This window comes from Nuphar pumila, chromosome 5 (genome assembly GCF_984573655.1).
Source record: "Nuphar pumila chromosome 5, dmNupPumi1.hap1.1, whole genome shotgun sequence".
NCBI lineage: Eukaryota > Viridiplantae > Streptophyta > Magnoliopsida > Nymphaeales > Nymphaeaceae > Nuphar > Nuphar pumila.
Window position 1 is genome coordinate 4,124,604 of NC_143253.1, and position 17,571 is coordinate 4,142,174.

General features: G+C 41.4%; 1 protein-coding gene across 7 annotated transcripts in view; it reads left to right on the forward strand.

Annotated features, from left to right (window-relative positions):
• The first annotated feature begins 2,202 nt into the window (after positions 1–2,202).
• Positions 2,203–17,571, forward strand: part of LOC149836528 (putative calcium-transporting ATPase 11, plasma membrane-type) — a 34,591-nt gene continuing 19,222 nt past the window's right edge. For 3 of the 7 annotated variants that reach the window (XR_016431801.1, XR_016431802.1, XM_090005393.1), the window contains exon 1: positions 2,203–2,578. Coding sequence is in view for 3 of the 7 variants with exons in the window: in XM_090005393.1 (XP_089861519.1) it covers positions 2,408–2,578 (171 nt within the window). In the remaining 4 variants the exon portion in view is untranslated. Of the gene's footprint in view, positions 2,579–2,680; positions 2,911–17,571 lie in introns of all 7 variants that reach the window. The other 4 variants (XR_016431804.1, XR_016431803.1, XM_090005394.1 and 1 more) reach the window with 4 other exon arrangements.

Genomic DNA, 17,571 nt, shown 5'->3' on the forward strand with positions numbered 1-17,571 from the left:
GGATCTGCTGAACTAGAAGGCACCACCAATGAGTGAACATTGATCAGATGGAAGGGGAGGTCTCTAAGATGCATACGCAGAATCACATATACATTAACCAAGATTTTATGGACAAGATTATTAAGGACGATCAAAATTTGTCTAAAAATAATATCATTGCATGCCATCCAAACAAACCACCAAGTTGTAAGCAACAACGTCTTCCAGATCAGCCTCCACCACTTGCAGCGTCTAATCCGAATAGGACCTAGGAGCAGATCAAGCGCGAAAGACTCCTCTTTGACAATCACGTCCGGAGATCTCCACGTCATATTAAAAAGAACCACAAAGATTGGGCAAGACCAGAATAAATGAAAGGTAGATTCTTCAGCAGCTTGACAAAACACACAACAGTTAGGAAACTGAAAACCCAACTTCTTTAAATAATTGTGACTATAAACCCTTTCATGTAAAATTAACCAAGCTAAGACCCAAGATCTTGGGGAAGAACCCTTAGCCTATAACACGCACTAAGGGAACCAATTGCCCCCTGGGGGAACAACGATCTATACACTTTGTGGATGTGGAACACACCATTTGGTGCAATCGCCCGTTGCGACTACTGATCATAATTTTTCACATCCCTAATTTGATCTATGAATAATGATAAGGCTCTCAGCTACATGCTTCGCAAGTGCGAGATTGCCAACCCCCGGGTTCCATGACAAAGAATAAATAAATCAGGAGCACCATATTTAGCACGAAGCAAACAAGCACATGGAGAACTCGATTGATGGGCCATCCAATATTGTTTGGCCACAATAGCAATACTCCTCTGTTTGAGTGCAAAAATACCTAAGCCAACCATACGCCTAGGTAACACCACCGTTTGCCAACCAACCAAATGGTGCTTACCTTGGAGCTGACACCCAGACCAAGGGAAATCCGCCATTAAATGATAAATCTGCTTCTTCACACCCACATGCATCACAAACATTGATATAAAAAATTCAGAGATAGAGGAAAGAACATGCATAATTAAAGTCAGACGGCCAGCGATGAAGAGATAAAAAGTCTGCCACGAAAAAGCTTGTTTTTCACTTTTTGAAAAGTTGGAGCCCAAGCAGCGGAGGAGAGGCGCTTCACTTATAACGACAAGCCCAAATATGTCATCGGCAACTCAAAGATCGCGCAATTAAAAATCCATTGGCCCACTGCAAGCATAAAAGACTCAACATTGAACATAGTAAGAGAGCATTTGGTATCATTTAGAGAAAGCCCAGAAAGAGAGAGAAAAAACTGAAGAATAAGTTTGAATCTAAGCATCTACTGTATGTTTGCTCACCCAAAAATAATCATATCATCAACATAAATAAGAATATGGTCCAAAAAATCTAAAACATTTAAAGGATCTATCAGGCGTTTCTTCGCAGCACGTTTAAGCAACATCGCGAGACCCTCAGCAACGACATTGAACAACAATGGTGAGAGAGGGCAGCCTTGCTGTAATCCATGCCCCAACTTAATCTGGCCATCTCTAATGCCGTTAATCTTAATCATGGCTTGAGCATTAATGACCATTTCTCTCACCTATCCTGAAAAATGATGACCAATGCCAAAATTGAATAATATTTAAAATAAGAAAGGCTAATGCACATAATCAAAGGTTTTATAAAAATCTAATTTAAAAGAAAAATAGGGCTGATCACTAAGATGTAGGGGTGGCAAAATTTGACACGACCCGCCAACCTGACCCGATTCTTAGTCGGGTTTGGGTTTGGCTTAAACAGGTTCGTGTCGTAAACGAGTCGACCCGCCCAACCCATTTATTAAATAGGTCGGGTTCGTGTTAGGGGTATGCCAACCCGCTAACCCGTTTGACCCGTTTAATAAAGGGGTTAGCCGGGCGGGTCAACCCATTTACCCGACCCGACCCACCCACCAACCCGTTTACCCAAACCCGACCCGCCAACCCGTTTACCTGAACCCGCCCGCTAACCTGCCAACCCATTTATCCGACCCGACCTGTTTATTAAATGGGTTAACCATGTCGTGTCGGGTTACCCGTTTAATAAATGAGTCAGGTTCGTGTTTGCCACGGTCGACCAGTTTAATAAACGGGTCGATTCATGTTGAGGTATGCTGACCCGTCAACCCGACCCGATTGCCACCCCTACTAAGATGTAAGAACTGAGTTATCAAGTGGATTTGAATAGACAATCTCCAGTTGGGATACAACTCGTCAAACATGTTGATAACGGCTAATGATAGAAACCATCGCCCGAGGAGAGAGAGTCTCCCGGCCATCTCCGCTACTACCGCATCACTTGGAGATTTCTCTCAGTAGCCAAAATCCCCAAAGAAAGAAACCCTGTTTCCTTCCATTAACGGGACTATTAGCTCACGGAGGCCTGCCTCTCTCTCAGAGATGGAGAAGTACTTGGAGAATTTCGTCGTAGAGCCGAAGGGTGCGTCGGAGCAGACGTTGCAGAGGTGGAGATCGGCGGTGTGGATCGTGAAGAATCCGCGTCGGAGGTTCCGGATGGTCGCGGATCTCCTCAAAAGAAGGGAAGCCGAAGCGAAGAAGCGGAAAATCCAGGTTCGTCTGCGCACGATTCTTTCTTTTCCTCTCATTTTCGTTCCACTGTTCTCGTTTTGGCGTAGATTTAATCATTCTTTATCTTTAATGCGGTATATGAAGGCGTTGGTTCGATTAGAGAGTTGTTTGGTCGCTTGCAGATCAAGCTTTCGAGTTCTTCCTTGCTTTTTTTTTTTTGAAAGGCAAGCTGGGGTTAGGCAGACCCCTACCAATTATACAACTGGGTTTTGAACCTGCAACGCCCCAACACAAGGTGTCCTACCAGACCAGCGGAGCCCCCGTTGGTTTCTTCCAATACTTGTTTTCAGGATACTTCAGAAGAATTGCTTTGGGTATTGTTCTTTTTAAGAAATTTCTACATCTCATTTTTACGTTTTTTTTGGCACAGAAAGAAAAGATCATTTTAACTTTTTTAGAATTGTAGAGTCGTGAATTGGTTCACAAAAATGGTAGAATCCCCTCCTATTGTTCTCGTAATATGGTTTCTGTCATTTGGTGAATTTTTCAACACAAAAATTACGAGGGTGTCCAAGGAGAAAAATGGGGAGAATGCCTGCCCTTCTAAGTTCGGTCCAGAGTAGGGACGTCTTCACCGCTGGCCTTCACCGGCGGCCACCGCGTCCTCTCCTACCTCGACCGTTGGGAGCCCTCCTGTGCCAAGCTCAAGCGCTTCCTCTCTTCCCTCCTCTTGGCCGGCAACGGTAAACTCGTGCCATAGTTTCGCGCCGTCGCTGGAGAGCTCTTCACCGAGCTCGAGTCGGCTCTTGTCTCCGACGGCAAGGCCAAATTCAATGCGCCGTGTGAGAAGGCATGCTTCAGCTATCTGTGCCGGGCGATACTCGATCGGGATCCGGCAGGGCCAGCTGAGATCGACCGGCCGACTCTCGTCCAGAACTGACTACTCTTCCAACATGGAGTGGACGTCAGGCTCCCTGCCGGTATTTCAACAGAAACCGGCCGCGCAACACCACACCCTTCTCCCTGCGTACGACACCCCTCTTCCTGTGTAAGTGATATTGGCGTGGGAGGGCTCCAAGGGGTGAAGGTAGGAGAGGATGCGCTGGCCGCTGGTGAAGTCCGGCGAGGGCCCGAAGGTCGCCGTGAAGGCATCTCTCTTCTCGACCCGCCGTTTCAGGGCAAAATGGATAGACATTCTCTCCCAAAGGGTGTTGCGTCTTCTCCCCCGAACACGCACTGTAGCTACAGTGCTTGTTCGGGGGGTTGGGGGGGGGGGGGCGGGAATAACCTCCCCCGAATTTTTTGGCATATAGTCGCTCCGTGAAACCGGACTCAAAAAATTACATTGGTGAATAAAAAACTAAAAATCTACTGCATGATTAATCTAATCGCCACTTGACCGAATCCTATCGGGAAAATTCAGCCGAATGCTTCAAACATGGCGGTTAGCTTTTAGAACCGTTCTCTATTCGTTCTATTAGCCGTCAGACTTCTCGGTGTCAAAGTCCAGAACGTTACAAATTCCGGCAACTGGTTTGGAATCGCAGGCCGTGGTTTCAGACTCGAGTTCGCAAATTCTTTTTGCGAAATAGGACACGGGTTTTTATCATTTAGTCAGATTGAAATAATTTTCTTTTTATTTTAACAAATTTGTAAAAACCTTTAAAAATCATTAAAAAAGAATAAAGTACTGTCCATACGTGACACAAGCGTGTCAACGCGTCGTGCTTTGTCGCTATAGACAGGTTAAAAAGAAATGGGCTGTCCCCCGTAACATCGTGGCCCGTATTTCAGCTCGTCAACGTGGGGGTGAAAGTCAAGAGAATAACCAATGAGCAAGAGCGGGTTTTCTTGCCTTTCACTGTCAAGGTCATCATCATGTTTATAATTTATTTTTTTTTATCTTTACATGAAAAAACCTCTCACGGGTTGAGAGACCTAACCAGGCAGACTCTTCCTGCCTTTCTTACGGTCGCTGTCCTTATAGCGTAAAACTCCGTGAGCTTACCCTTTGCTTTCAAGAAGACGACACGCTTTAGCTTGGGCAAGAGGTGACACCATGAAATTTGAACCTACATCGCCTGCCTATCGTCCTAGGCTTTCATCCCACTGTGCCAAAACTCTTTGGGGGCTTATTGTTACTGTCTAATCGATTTTAGAATGAGTTTTTTTTTCTTGTTTTCCCCTTTGTTTTCTTTTTATTCTTTCATCTAAGATGAATAATTGCTTCTATTTTCTTTTCATTCTTTGGCATTTTTTCCTTAGATTCGATTATTTCTGGCATGTTTGAGCCAAATTTTAAATTTCTAGTTGCTAATATTCCAGTGACGCGTTTCGAGTTTCTTTCTTTATTTATTTTTTAAGACCTCTTAAGTTTTCAACTATTAATTTTTTAACATGATAGCCATTTTAGAAATGGACACTTCAGTGCTTGAAACATGGCTCTTAAAACTTCTATTGGAGCCCTTAGTAAAAACTCTTGTGGTTCCCCTCAATAAAAATGAAATATCTTATTGCCGATTATGTATTTTTTATTTACGCTTTGGCTCCTCTATCTTGATACTGTACATTTTTTAATTTATGTTTGCTCTTTCCTAGTAAAAGTTTCAGGGTCGGTCCCTACGTCTGGCCATGATTGATTGGGATGGGATAAAGGTACTGGGGGAGCATTGGTTGTTTGAGAAACTGCATAATCCTTATTCTAATAGCCTGATTACTCCTAAGAAACCCCATCTTTAAAAAATAAAATAAAAGGTTATTCTTGTTCATGTACGATCATTGGTGAAAAAATTCCATGGAACTTTCTTCAGTGAGACGGCTCTCTCGTTGGTCACCCCCACCCCAAACGTCATCCATGACCTACACACACAGTGAACATAAAAAAAATAGGAAAATTTAATGAAAATACCATTAGGAGATAAGCATATAGACCCGATAGTTATTTTTTGTGATTTTCAAGCAACTATATACAAAGCGGAATGTAATATTTATGATGAAAAATCTATAGACATATCAATCCAATGCACAATTATGTGAATAGTTTACTGAAGCAAGGAGTAATCTCAAATTGAATATGTGAAATCTTATCAAAACTTAGTGGATTCATTGACAAATGAACTTTATTGAGAAATTGTCTTTAAAACATCAAGAAAAATATGGTTAAAGTCTATAAAAGCAATTACTATTAATGAAAACCCAACCATGTGATAAGGGTCAAACTATGTTTAGTGGTTCAATGAAAAGAACAAATCTTTGAGTGATGATTGGATTGAGCATTTAATATTTTTTTCATTCTTGATGTCAAGTGCTCAAAATATGTGTATGGAGTTCGATTAAAAATAACATTTTAATAAGATCCATAAGCCTTATAAGTAGAGTGTTTCATACAGGTTTACACCATAGATGAACTTACCTATGTGAGTGTAAAGATGAGGGTCACTTTTTAAGGGACTTGAACTTTGTCTCTAAAACACTCGTAAAACTGAGATACAACACATAACCCTCAATGTGAAGCTTATATATATATTGAAACACTATGACCACTTGAAGTGAAAGTGTATTAAAGTGTCTGAAAAGTCAATTAGAACTCTTAATTCAAAGCTAACGTTATTGGGGTTTCAGATTGACTAAGACTAACAAAAATGTGAAGGTTTAAACCCAAAAGGTACTTTCATTTATGCACTGGATCTTCGCGAATAGACTCATGAGTCCTTTTCTTAGTTTTGATCAATGTGGGGATGTTAGATTTGGCTCAAAACTATTCTTAAGTTTCTCATATTTTTTTTCTATTTTCCTAAGTTTTGTTTCCTATCTTTTCTACAAGTTTAGTCCCATATTAAAAGTTGTAGGGTATTTTCTTTTGCTCTATGTTATTATAAGATCTAGATCCGATTATAATTTGAATCTATATCCAGTTGTATCTCAGATCCATATCTAGTTGCAGTTCGGATCTATATCTAGTTATTGTTCAAATCGATATTCGGTTGGAATTTAGATCAATACCTAAGATCTGGATATGGTTACAGTTTGAATATATACCCATATCTGAACCTAAGTTTCATATCAAATTCGAGCCTGAATCAGGCTATCCTAGTTAATAGGTTGTTCAAGGTGGTTCATATCGAAGTTATTGCTCTCACTCAGTGCAGGGTGTGAACCAATTTTTTGCGATTAGGCAAAAGCTCGGTTATAACTTGGGAGCATATTTGCATGAGTACCAATTGCACTGAGAACTTGATCTTAAGTTGAAAGATAGCACATGCATAGGTGTGCCTCTGAGCGTACTTGGCCTGACCCACTAAATTAAGAATAATTTCCAACAACATCATGATGGATTGGAGTTTTTTGGAAATGAAAACCTCGGAATTCTTGTGTGTGATATGTGAGCATTCAATGTAGCATGAATTTGAATTTGAAGTTAGCCCAGATAACTTCTACTGAAACATACATTTCTTTGATTTCTATCAAGAGTTATTCACTCTTTACTAGTAGCTAGAGTTTCTCTTAATTAAGGAAGAGATGCATATCTTGGTCAGAAAGCGAGGTACCCACAGGTATAAATGAACACAGAAATAGGATGGTTCCATCATACATTGAAAATCCTAGCCATTGCTGTCAATGGCTAAATGGTTCTGCTGGATGGCTAGGATTGAATGTATGATGAAACCCATGTTATTTCAAATGATGGGATCCCTTTCCGGTATAAACAGGGATCTATACAGAGAGAGAGAGAGAGAGAGAGAGAGAGAGAGAGAGAGAGAGAGAGAGAGAGAGAGAGAGAGAGATTTGGGAGTTAATGAAAGAAAAGAGGTCTCAAAGCCCTACTTCAATTTTCACTAATTTTCTTGGTGTTTATTTAGTTAGAAGATCCTGCTATGTTGATGTTTATCTTATTCTAGTATGGATCATTTATGCATATTAATTGCTACTTTTCAAATTTTGTGGCCAAGGTGAAGGAGGCGTGGTTGTGTCCGGCTCTTTTAACAAGGGGATGGTATACTGAGGCCGCCTCTTTAATATAGGCACGCCCCTTTTTTTTTATAGGTCTCCCCCTCAAATAAAAGACACACTACAAAGCCAATATAACGCGGTTAAGTTCTTGTAAGAACCTACATCCACGGCTGCTAAGGATCCTCACTTTTTCTTATTTCTCTCACTCAACAAGGAAAATGATTACATGATTTTTGGCAACGTTTCCCTCTCTTTGGTACCTTGATCTTGAAAATTTCTATCTTCATAGTAAGTCCTTGAATTTCCTTCTTGAGTGCAACTCCTTTTGGATAGGAACACGTCAAATTTTCTAGAGAGATCTTCTTTACTTGAACCAGATTGTGGATCACATCCACTTATAGGATGGGCATAGGATGGGCATGGATATTCTTGTTGACACCCCCTAGTTGGGTTCTGCTGGGAACATTGAATTTGTCACCAAACTGCGTAAGAACTGCACTCATGCAGTCATTCCTCTTCAATGATTGACTTTTAAGCTAGCGATCCACAAAGTTGTTTTAAAGTAAATGAGTGGATCATTCGTGATCAATAATTGCTAATAAGATGTGATGCACATCCACTACCCCATTCATTTCAATAGTCAACAAGCACATATTTTTTTTTGAAAGGTAAGCCGGGGTTAAGCAGACCCCTACCAGATTCATTCATTGAAACTTCAGTAAAATCATCATACATCATTCTTTCCAAGAAACCAGTCTTGGGGGTGATCCATGATTTCTGTATTCCCCCATGGTTAGTTTTGCTAATATTCTAGCTATACAGTTGGAGCTATGTTTGGGTTTGTGAATATCAACCCTTTCAAAACTGTGCATTAAGTCCCTAAGGGATAGTATGGCTTGTATCTCTACCTTCCAGGATTTTTTTAACAATGACCACTGGATCAAATCTACTAGACACAATATACACTTTAGAACCAGCACTAACTAGCGATAGGATGTACAACCAGGTGCTCCACTCCTTTGCTTCTATACTCATCTTGATTGAGAAACAACCTGCTTTGAGGTAGTGCTCGATATAACTATGGATGGTGAAACCAAAATGCCATCCTTCTCGATATATACTGCAAATGCTTATCTGAATCCAGCTCGGTTTGGGAGGACACCAACACAATAGACTCCTCCATCGAGCAGCAACAGTTTCTTTAGAGTTGTTGAGGACATGTATGATGTGTTCCCTTACTAACAACAACCCTTCTTTCTGGAGATGTCCCATCGCATGTCAGTCTGATCCAAAAATCTGAGAGTTCCTCAATTTCCAAATTACCCAAATTACTGTTTGGAAGGTCCTCTCCCAGCTCCACCGCATCGTCTTCTCTTGGAATTTGGTTTTGAACCATGTCTGTATATCCAGAGTCAAAACGCACGTAGGGCGCCATTTGACACCAAATAAGTTAGTTGTGCTTTCCCATAACCATGCTGAAACTGGGCATAGCAGGAAGAGGTGAACAGAGTCTTCACTTGCTGATGCACAAAGTTCATATTTGCTAAAGAACTGATGACCTAGCTTGTGAAGTCTTTCCTGGGTGAGAAGACGATCGCTCAATGCCCATCTCAGCATAACGGCCGCCCTGGGGAATGCTTTCTTTACCCAAACAAAATCATAAATTTTTTGCTTTTGGCCGTGAGATCTGATTGCGTCCCATAAAAAGTGACAAGAGAAGGCCTCTTTTGAGAATTGGTGATAGCTTTCACTGAAATAGGGGCTCTAATAAGGGATTCCACAAAAACATAGTTCAGGGCCTGAGAGTCATCCAACTGATCGCAAACCTTGACTGTTCGCAGTCAGGCTTGGTGTTGGCAGGAGGGAGGTTACCGAGTGGCCCTTGAGGGCACCAAGGGTCAAACCAAAATTTCACCAGCGAGCCTCCACAAACTTCTCACATGATATGGTTTAAAATAGTTGTTGCCCCTGTTTCACACCCTTCCATGTGAATGACCCGATGTATTTATTTCCTGGCACCCATATGGACTCCAAATTGTGATATTTACTACGAACTAGTTGGGTCCAAGGGGAGTCAATCTGATTAGCCACCTTCAAAGCCAGCATAGCAAGGCAGGCTATATTCATTTCTTTTATACATCTTATGTAAAGTCCTCTTTCCTCTCGCGATTTGCAAATGTTGTCCTAATATAAGAGATAAGAGTGGTGATTTCCTGTTGTCCCTTGCCATAGGAACCTGCACAAGATTCTTTCAATGGTGGCAGATACGCTAACAGAAAGCAATAAGGACCCCATCCAATAGAGAGGAAAGGACTGAAGGACAGTTTTGATAAGCACTACCCGTCTTGCTAAAAAGAAGTTTACCATGCCATGTGTCCATTTTTGCAATGGTTCACACATTAACTTGTTGATTCTCCCTTTGAAGAGAGGCAACCCTATGTACGTGAGAGGGATCTTACATGGCATCCAACCACTCCATCTAGCTCTGCTATGAGAAAAATTACTGTGGAAGAAAATGGATTTTTCAGAACTGATTTGGAGCCCAGAGACTGTCTTGAACGATGCCACTAATTTCAGAAAATTTGGAATGGATTGCTTGCGATCTCTCAGAAAATAATGCATAATCTGTGAAGGAGTTAAGTCACTTGAAACCTCCTAAATCTACGGGAGTGATGAAACCCCTTGTAGCTGACAAATCGATGTTCCTTGTTAGTCTCTCCATGACAAGGAGGAACATATATGGAGACATCGGGTCCCCCTGCTTTCCCAAAATTGTCTACCTACTTCCCCATTCACGACCACTACATAGGAGGGAGATCTAACACAACTCATGATCGTTTTTGTCCAACTATTTCCAAAGCCGAAGAACAGGGAATCTTCCAGAAAGTCCTAATCAATCCTGCCGTAGGCCTTAGCCAAGTCAGTCTTGAAGATCACTCCTTTTTTTCTACTTGCTAACATTGAATCTGTCATATCGTGTGTCATGAGAACACTTTCCTGAATACTAGGACCTTTCAGAAAGGCTTGTTGATTCAGGCTGATAATCCAATTTAGGATCCCCTTCATCCTACTAACGATAATCTTTGAAAGCACCTTGTATATGAAGTTACACAACCCTATGAGACGAAATTGAGATAGTCTATGAACCCCCTCCTTTTTTGGAATCACCACCAAGTTCGTGCGATTGATTTTTTTGAGCAGTTTTCCTGAATGGAAGAAGTTTTTAACTGCTCTAGTGACGTTGTTCCCCACAATGTACCAAAATCTTTAAAAGAAAAAGCCGGGAAATCTGTCAGGGCGGGAGCATTATCCCCATCTAGCTCAAACACTGATTTCTTGACTTCTATATCAAAAACCTCTGACTCTAGGAGAGTGGTTTCCTCCTCCAAAATCTTAGGGAGTCTCTCCGGCGAGACCGATCTTTGTTGTTGAAGTCTTACTGAAAAGCTTCTCATAATATTTCACTTCTTCTTTGATCTCCTCACTCTTGCTTACAGTTGTGCCATCATCCATTGTAACAGAAGAAATGCAATTCCTTTTGATATTTTTATTGCATAAGGAATGAAAGAAGGTCGTGTTTCGATCCCCCTCTTCCACCCATCAACACCGGGCTTTCTGTTTCCATATTGATTCTTTAATTTCCTGAAGAGACTGGAGTTCGTTCAAGAGATCTTTAGTTTCACCCTTGTCCAACAACAGTTGACAGGCATCCAACTCCACATTGATTTCCTTAATCATTTCAGAAACTGCCCCCAAAGAGGATTTTGCCCATTTGACTAAATTCCTTTTGGTTGTGGCCAATCTGGTTGTCAACACGAACATGGCACATCCCTTAGGTTCATATTTCCAGCTATCTTTTATGATAAGCTCCCATTCTTTGAGAGCCTAGCATTTGAAAATTTTGAAGGATGAGATTGGTTTCAAAAGCGGGGCAGAGGTGATAAGGATCCCATTATGATCTGAATTAAGTTTGGGGATTAGTTTTCCGGCTGTGTTCGAGAACCTCTTCACTCACTGATCATTGATCAGACTTCTATCAAGGCGTCCTGCTTTGAAGGATTGGCCCTTCTGTTGATTATGGCACGCCATAGTTGCATTAGGGATCTGAACCTCAATGAGACCACACCCCTCTATCACGTGGTTAACTTCTTCACTATCAGTGTGTCCAAATCGGGATCCCAACCATTCCTGAGAGTGTCTAGTGGTATTGGCCCTCAGGTGTTGCCACACCTCGCTTCTTCTGAGCGCTTCATTTTTGCTGTACACCCCAGAGGCCATGAAGATCTCATTACGCCATTCAGCTATTACTGTCATAAGTTGGTCCGAACAGTAGACCAAATCGATCTTGGTTGTACTGAGATTTCACACGCATACATTTCGACTATGCTCTGATGCCTTAAAATTTCCCAACAGTTCGAATCTGGGAAACTCCTTAACAATATCTTGAAGCTTGTCCTTGGTTATCTACCCGCTGTTCTTGAAGAACGTCGAGGATTTGCTGGTAGGCCCACCTGCGGCCTAGCCCCCTAACATTCCACGAGATCTTCTTCATGGGGAACGTTGGGGGGGAAAGAGAAGGGCCTGTAGTCCTTTGGAGAGACCCCAAAGACTCCAAAGCCTATCATCTGACTTTCAGTTCATCCTCTATACGACGCTCTTCACGAGTCCATTCCATCACATTGGTGTACTGTAGACCCTTGAGGGGGAGGGGTGTTTGGGATAGCAGTTGGGAGGGGCTCATTCTTGAAGGAGGCATGGGAGGAGCAAGCTGCCCCCAAGTTTTTTTTACCGGGAGAGCCTCTGTTCTGAGTTCTCCGGTTGAGGCCGGTATGGGTCATGAATGTAGGAGCTGGATCCCGCTTTGGATCTAGAGATCCAGTGTGATTCATATCAACAGGGAGTAAAGCCTTAGAGGGGACTCCTGTCCAATTTCAACCTCGGATGGGAGACCTTCATAACCTTCATAGGGTCTCCCGTAGGCTCTTTTTCAAAAAGATCAGTACGGGTACCAGAGGCACTTACCTGTCCAACTGGATGTGCAACTTTCTTGGCAAGTGTCGTATAGAGGAGGAGGTCCTGGGGATGAGCATCTTGAGAGGCGAACTTGCCCTTCTGTGTCTGGGCCCTTGCATTTTAGATGATGAGTGTCCTCCATCACTGAGTCAGCTTCCTTAGCGTCGACCTGCATCGTCGAGTTTGCTTTCGCATGCAGAAGCTCTACTCAATTTGGGGTTGTTCTTTGCCGCATGAAATAGGGGCTACTCGGGGAGTCATTGCCTTCATCTTTTACTCAGATGGCCCGACCGATCTTTCGGGGTGATGTGGACTAGGTATGCACCGATCCACGATCCAAACAGATTTCAATACGCACGAAAGCTTTTCACTAAAATGAGTTTAAACATGACTCTAAAAAATAGGATTTTTGAGACCCGTGCACCCTATTTTGACAGAGGTGGTCCAAAGGAAAGTTATGTGCGACTCTCACACCTTTCTAACGAATCTGAAATCATTGGATTCAGATCAGAAATGTCTGCTCCATGGACTCGAAACCGGGATTGATAGGCAAATCAGTGACCAACTCTCCGAGTTCGGTGAACAGCCTGTTCGAAGAGGGTTTTGACTCCTCAGACGACGGAGTTTGCGAAAACTCTCAACTAATGAATTGAAGGTCTGATTCAGACCTTTTCAGGAAGCTATACAACAACAACAACAACAACAACTACGCCTTCATCCCAAAACAATTGGGGTCAGCGATATGAACCAAAAAAGAAATTCATTTTGGGTCTTCCACATGAATCCTTTTCCTCCAATCATTTCTATCCAACGCCATGTCCTCGGTGAGGTTCAAAGCATTCATATCCTTTCCTATCATCTCCATCCAAGTCTTCCTAGGCCTACCCCGACCTCTTTTAACTAATATATTTTCCCATTTCTCCAACCTTCTAACTGGAGCATCATTAGGCCTTCGCCGAATATGTCCAAACCACCGTAAACGATTCTCTCGCATCTTATTTTCAATGGGTGCAACACCTACCTTCTTACGTATCTCTTCGTTCCGAATCTTATCTTTTATTGTATTTCCACACATCCATCTAAGCATCCGCATCTCAGCTACACTCATTTTTTGAATATGATGTCTCTTGGCAGCCCAACATTCCGTACCATATAGTAAAGCGGGTCTAATAGTCGTCCTATAAAACTTTCCCTTCAACCGCAATGGCATTCTACGATCGCACAGCACTCCAGTAGCACTTTTCCATTTCATCCACCCAACCTTTATCCTATGATTTACATCTCCATCAATTTCTCCATACTTTTGAATGATGGATCCCAAATATTTGAAATAATCATTCACCGGTATATCTTGCTCACCAAGCTTCACTACACTCCCATCACTACTTCGTTGCTTACTAAACCGACATTCCATATATTCAGTCTTACTCTTACTCAACTTAAAACCTCTAGCTTCCAATGTCTGTCTCCATAATTCTAGCTTAGCATTAACCCCAGCTCTAGACTCATCAATCAAAACAATATCATCAGCAAACAACATACACCACGGTACATTTTCTTGAATTGATCTCGTAAGCTCATCCATCACTATCGCAAATAGGAAAGGGCTTAAAGCAGATCCTTGATGTAACCCAACCGTTATCGGAAAATTGGTTGTCACCCCTCCACAAGTGCGGACATTGGTTACTACTCCTTCATACATATCTTTAATTATACTAATGTACTTGAGAGAAACACCTTTCTTCATCATTGTCCACCAGAGAACGTCCCTAGGTACTCTATCGTATGCCTTCTCTAAATCAATAAAAACCATATGCAAATCTTTGTTCCTCTCTCTATATCTTTCAATAAGTTGTCTAAGAAGATGTATAGCTTCCATAGTTGATCTTCCAGGCATAAAACCAAATTGATTCTCCGATATCATGACAACCTTCCTCAACCTAGACTCAATCACCCTCTCCCAAAGTTTCATAGTATGACTCATGAGTTTTATACCACGATAGTTTGTGCAATCTTGTATATCACCCTTATTCTTATATAAAGGCACCAAAGTACTCTTCCTCCACTCATTAGGCATCTTATTTGTTCGCCAAATCAAGTTAAAAAGATTTGTCAACCATTCTAAACCTTTCTCTCCCAAGCATTTCCAAGCCTCGATAGGTATACCATCTGGGCCAACTGCCCTTCTTGATTTCATTTTCTTCAAAGCCTCTGCAATTTCTTTCTTTTGAATCTTGCGCATGAAGTCACGATTTATCTCATGAAAAGGAATGGAGAAGTCTCCAAGATCTTGAGCATGACTATCATTAAATAGCTTATCAAAATAATCTTTCCATCTCTCCTTAATCTCCTCATCTTTGACTAAAACACTTTGCGTTTCATCTTTGATACATCTAACCATACCCAAATCCTTCGATTTCCTATCTCTCATCTTTGCAAGCCTATAAATATCCTTCTCGCCTTCTTTGGTATCCAACTTATCATAAACCTCCTTATATACCTTAGCCCTCGCGTTTCGAACAACTTTTTTAGCTTCCTTCTTTGCTATCATATACTTCTCCAAATTCTCATTATCACGACTCTTACTTAGATTTCTATAACACTCTCTTTTAACCTTAATAGCTAATTTGACATCCTCGTTCCACCATGATGTATCCTTACCTAGTGGTGCACCGCCTTTAGACTCACCCAATACCTCCTTAGCTACTTTTCTCATACCACCCGCTATCTTATTCCACATTGATTCTGAATCCTCCTCGAGACACCAATCAACTTCCTTAACTACCTGCTCTACAAACATTCCTTGTTTAGCTCCTTTCAGTGCCCACCACTTAATTCTCGGATCTATCCTATGTCTATCCCTTTTGCGGCATTGTCTAATTCTAAGATCTAAAATTAAGACTCTATGTTGTGTAGCTACACTTTCTCCTGGTATAACCTTACAATCGATGCAACAACCCCTATCTCTCTTTCTAAGTAGGAAAAAATCTATCTGACTCGTATTAACCCCACTTTTAAATGTTACTAGGTGAGACTCCCTCTTCCTAAACCAAGTGTTTGCTAAGATCATATCATAGGACAAACAAAAATCTAAAATCCTTTCTCCACTTTCATTTCTTTCTCCTATACCATAGCCTCCATGGATATTCTCAAATCCATCCCTACTAATGCCTACATGTCCATTAAGGTCACCGCCGATGAAAAGCTTTTCTCCATAAGATGTCTCTTGTACTACTCCATCTAAATCTTCCCAAAATTGATGCTTAATGGAATCATCTAAACCTACTTGAGGTGCATAAACACTAATAATATTAATAATATCCGTACCTAATACTAATTTAATAAGTAAAATTCTATCACCCTTCCTACGGACCTCAACTACATTATCTATAAACTGACGACTCATAACAATCCCTACTCCATTCCTATTCCTATTTATTCCTGTATACCAAATCTTATATCCCCAAGGTTCTATCACTTTAGCTTTCTCACCTACCCATTTGGTCTCTTGAAGACATAAAATATCAATCTTTCTCCTACACATAACATCTACTAACTCTACCAACTTACCAGTTAAAGACCCTATGTTCCAAGTGGCTAACCTAATTTTATGGTCTTGGACTAACTTCTTTACCCCCACCCGTCCAACAAAGTGAGGGAACCCTTGCCTATTTGACACCACACCCGGGCGCCGGTGTGACGCGTCGCTTCTGGGCGACGACCTAGCAACCCTTGCACATTTATCACTGCCTCCGGGCCTAGAGAGTACAGCGCGTCGCTCAGTAGGGAACGCCCCAACGAAATTCTCATATTGGTTCATTTTCATAGGATATGACAAAGTTTTTATGCTGGCTGTCACAGGCCTACCGCAACCCTCCTCCTTTATCCGGGCTTGGGACCGGCAGTGTATAACTACACAGGCGGAGTTCTTTTCAGGAAGCTATGACTTAGAATTTTCGAGCAATCCTATGTGCCACTACTGAATTTTAAAGATCCCTAATGATCTAATTGTTAACTAGCCTAACCTGATAAAGGGGTTCTAGTTGGTCACGTGAATCACTTCATATTCGGGCACGCAAATGGGGGTTTCAGAAGAAACTTCGAACTTCACTATTGTTTGGATGAATGTTAGATAATCAAACTAACTTTCGAATTTCGATTTCACACCATACATACTCAGATATTCAAAAATTAAGAAGTCATACAAAAAATGCTATAACAGTAAATATTATATTCAAACTTAAGACAAATATAGAAAGATAGATTTTTTTGAACTACTTGTAGGCTGAATTGATTAAAACAGAAAACATAAAAAATTTAGATATTTGTCTTAGCTTTCTACAGAATCAAACGGATCATATTTTCATGAAGGGGATCGTGAGAAATCCCAAAAATACGAAACACTGTTCATAGTGTTCTGGACGGGACAGGGTCTGACAGATTCTGTTCGACTGACTGTTTGACAGGAAAATTTTGAGACTCGGCCGGTAGAATCAAGCTGAGACCTCAACTACAAAGTTGGAGGTCTATGTCTTGGCTTTCCAAAAAGCCCAAGAACATCAAAATTGGACCAATATAGAGGCAGATACAGTCGATTTTTTGTAGTCATTTCTGACAACTCCAGAACCGAGTAATTCATTTCTTGACAAAAACCGAGTTAGACAAAACCACAATGTTCAGAACTAAACTACGAATGAAAATTACACTCAGTAACATAAAACACTTCAGAAATCAGTTTCTTAACAGTCTACAATGAACATGAACAACAATAGAACAAAATAATAACAAGGACATGCAAAAATGCAAATCAAGTTATCTATTTTGTAGATGATGAAGAAGGTGACGATGTGGCACAACAGCCGCCAACACCAGCTCTTGAACAGCAGGAAGACACAACCTTTCCCAAGTGTCCAGCAACCACGGGCAAGTTCAAACACATTCACACGCCGACCTCAAAGTCGATCTGCACCAAAAACCTCAACTCCCAAAAACGAGTTTTCCTTCACAAAACTTGCAGCAGAATTTTTTTTTTACAGCAAAAAGACCCCTTGCTGGACCTCCATTAGAGCTCT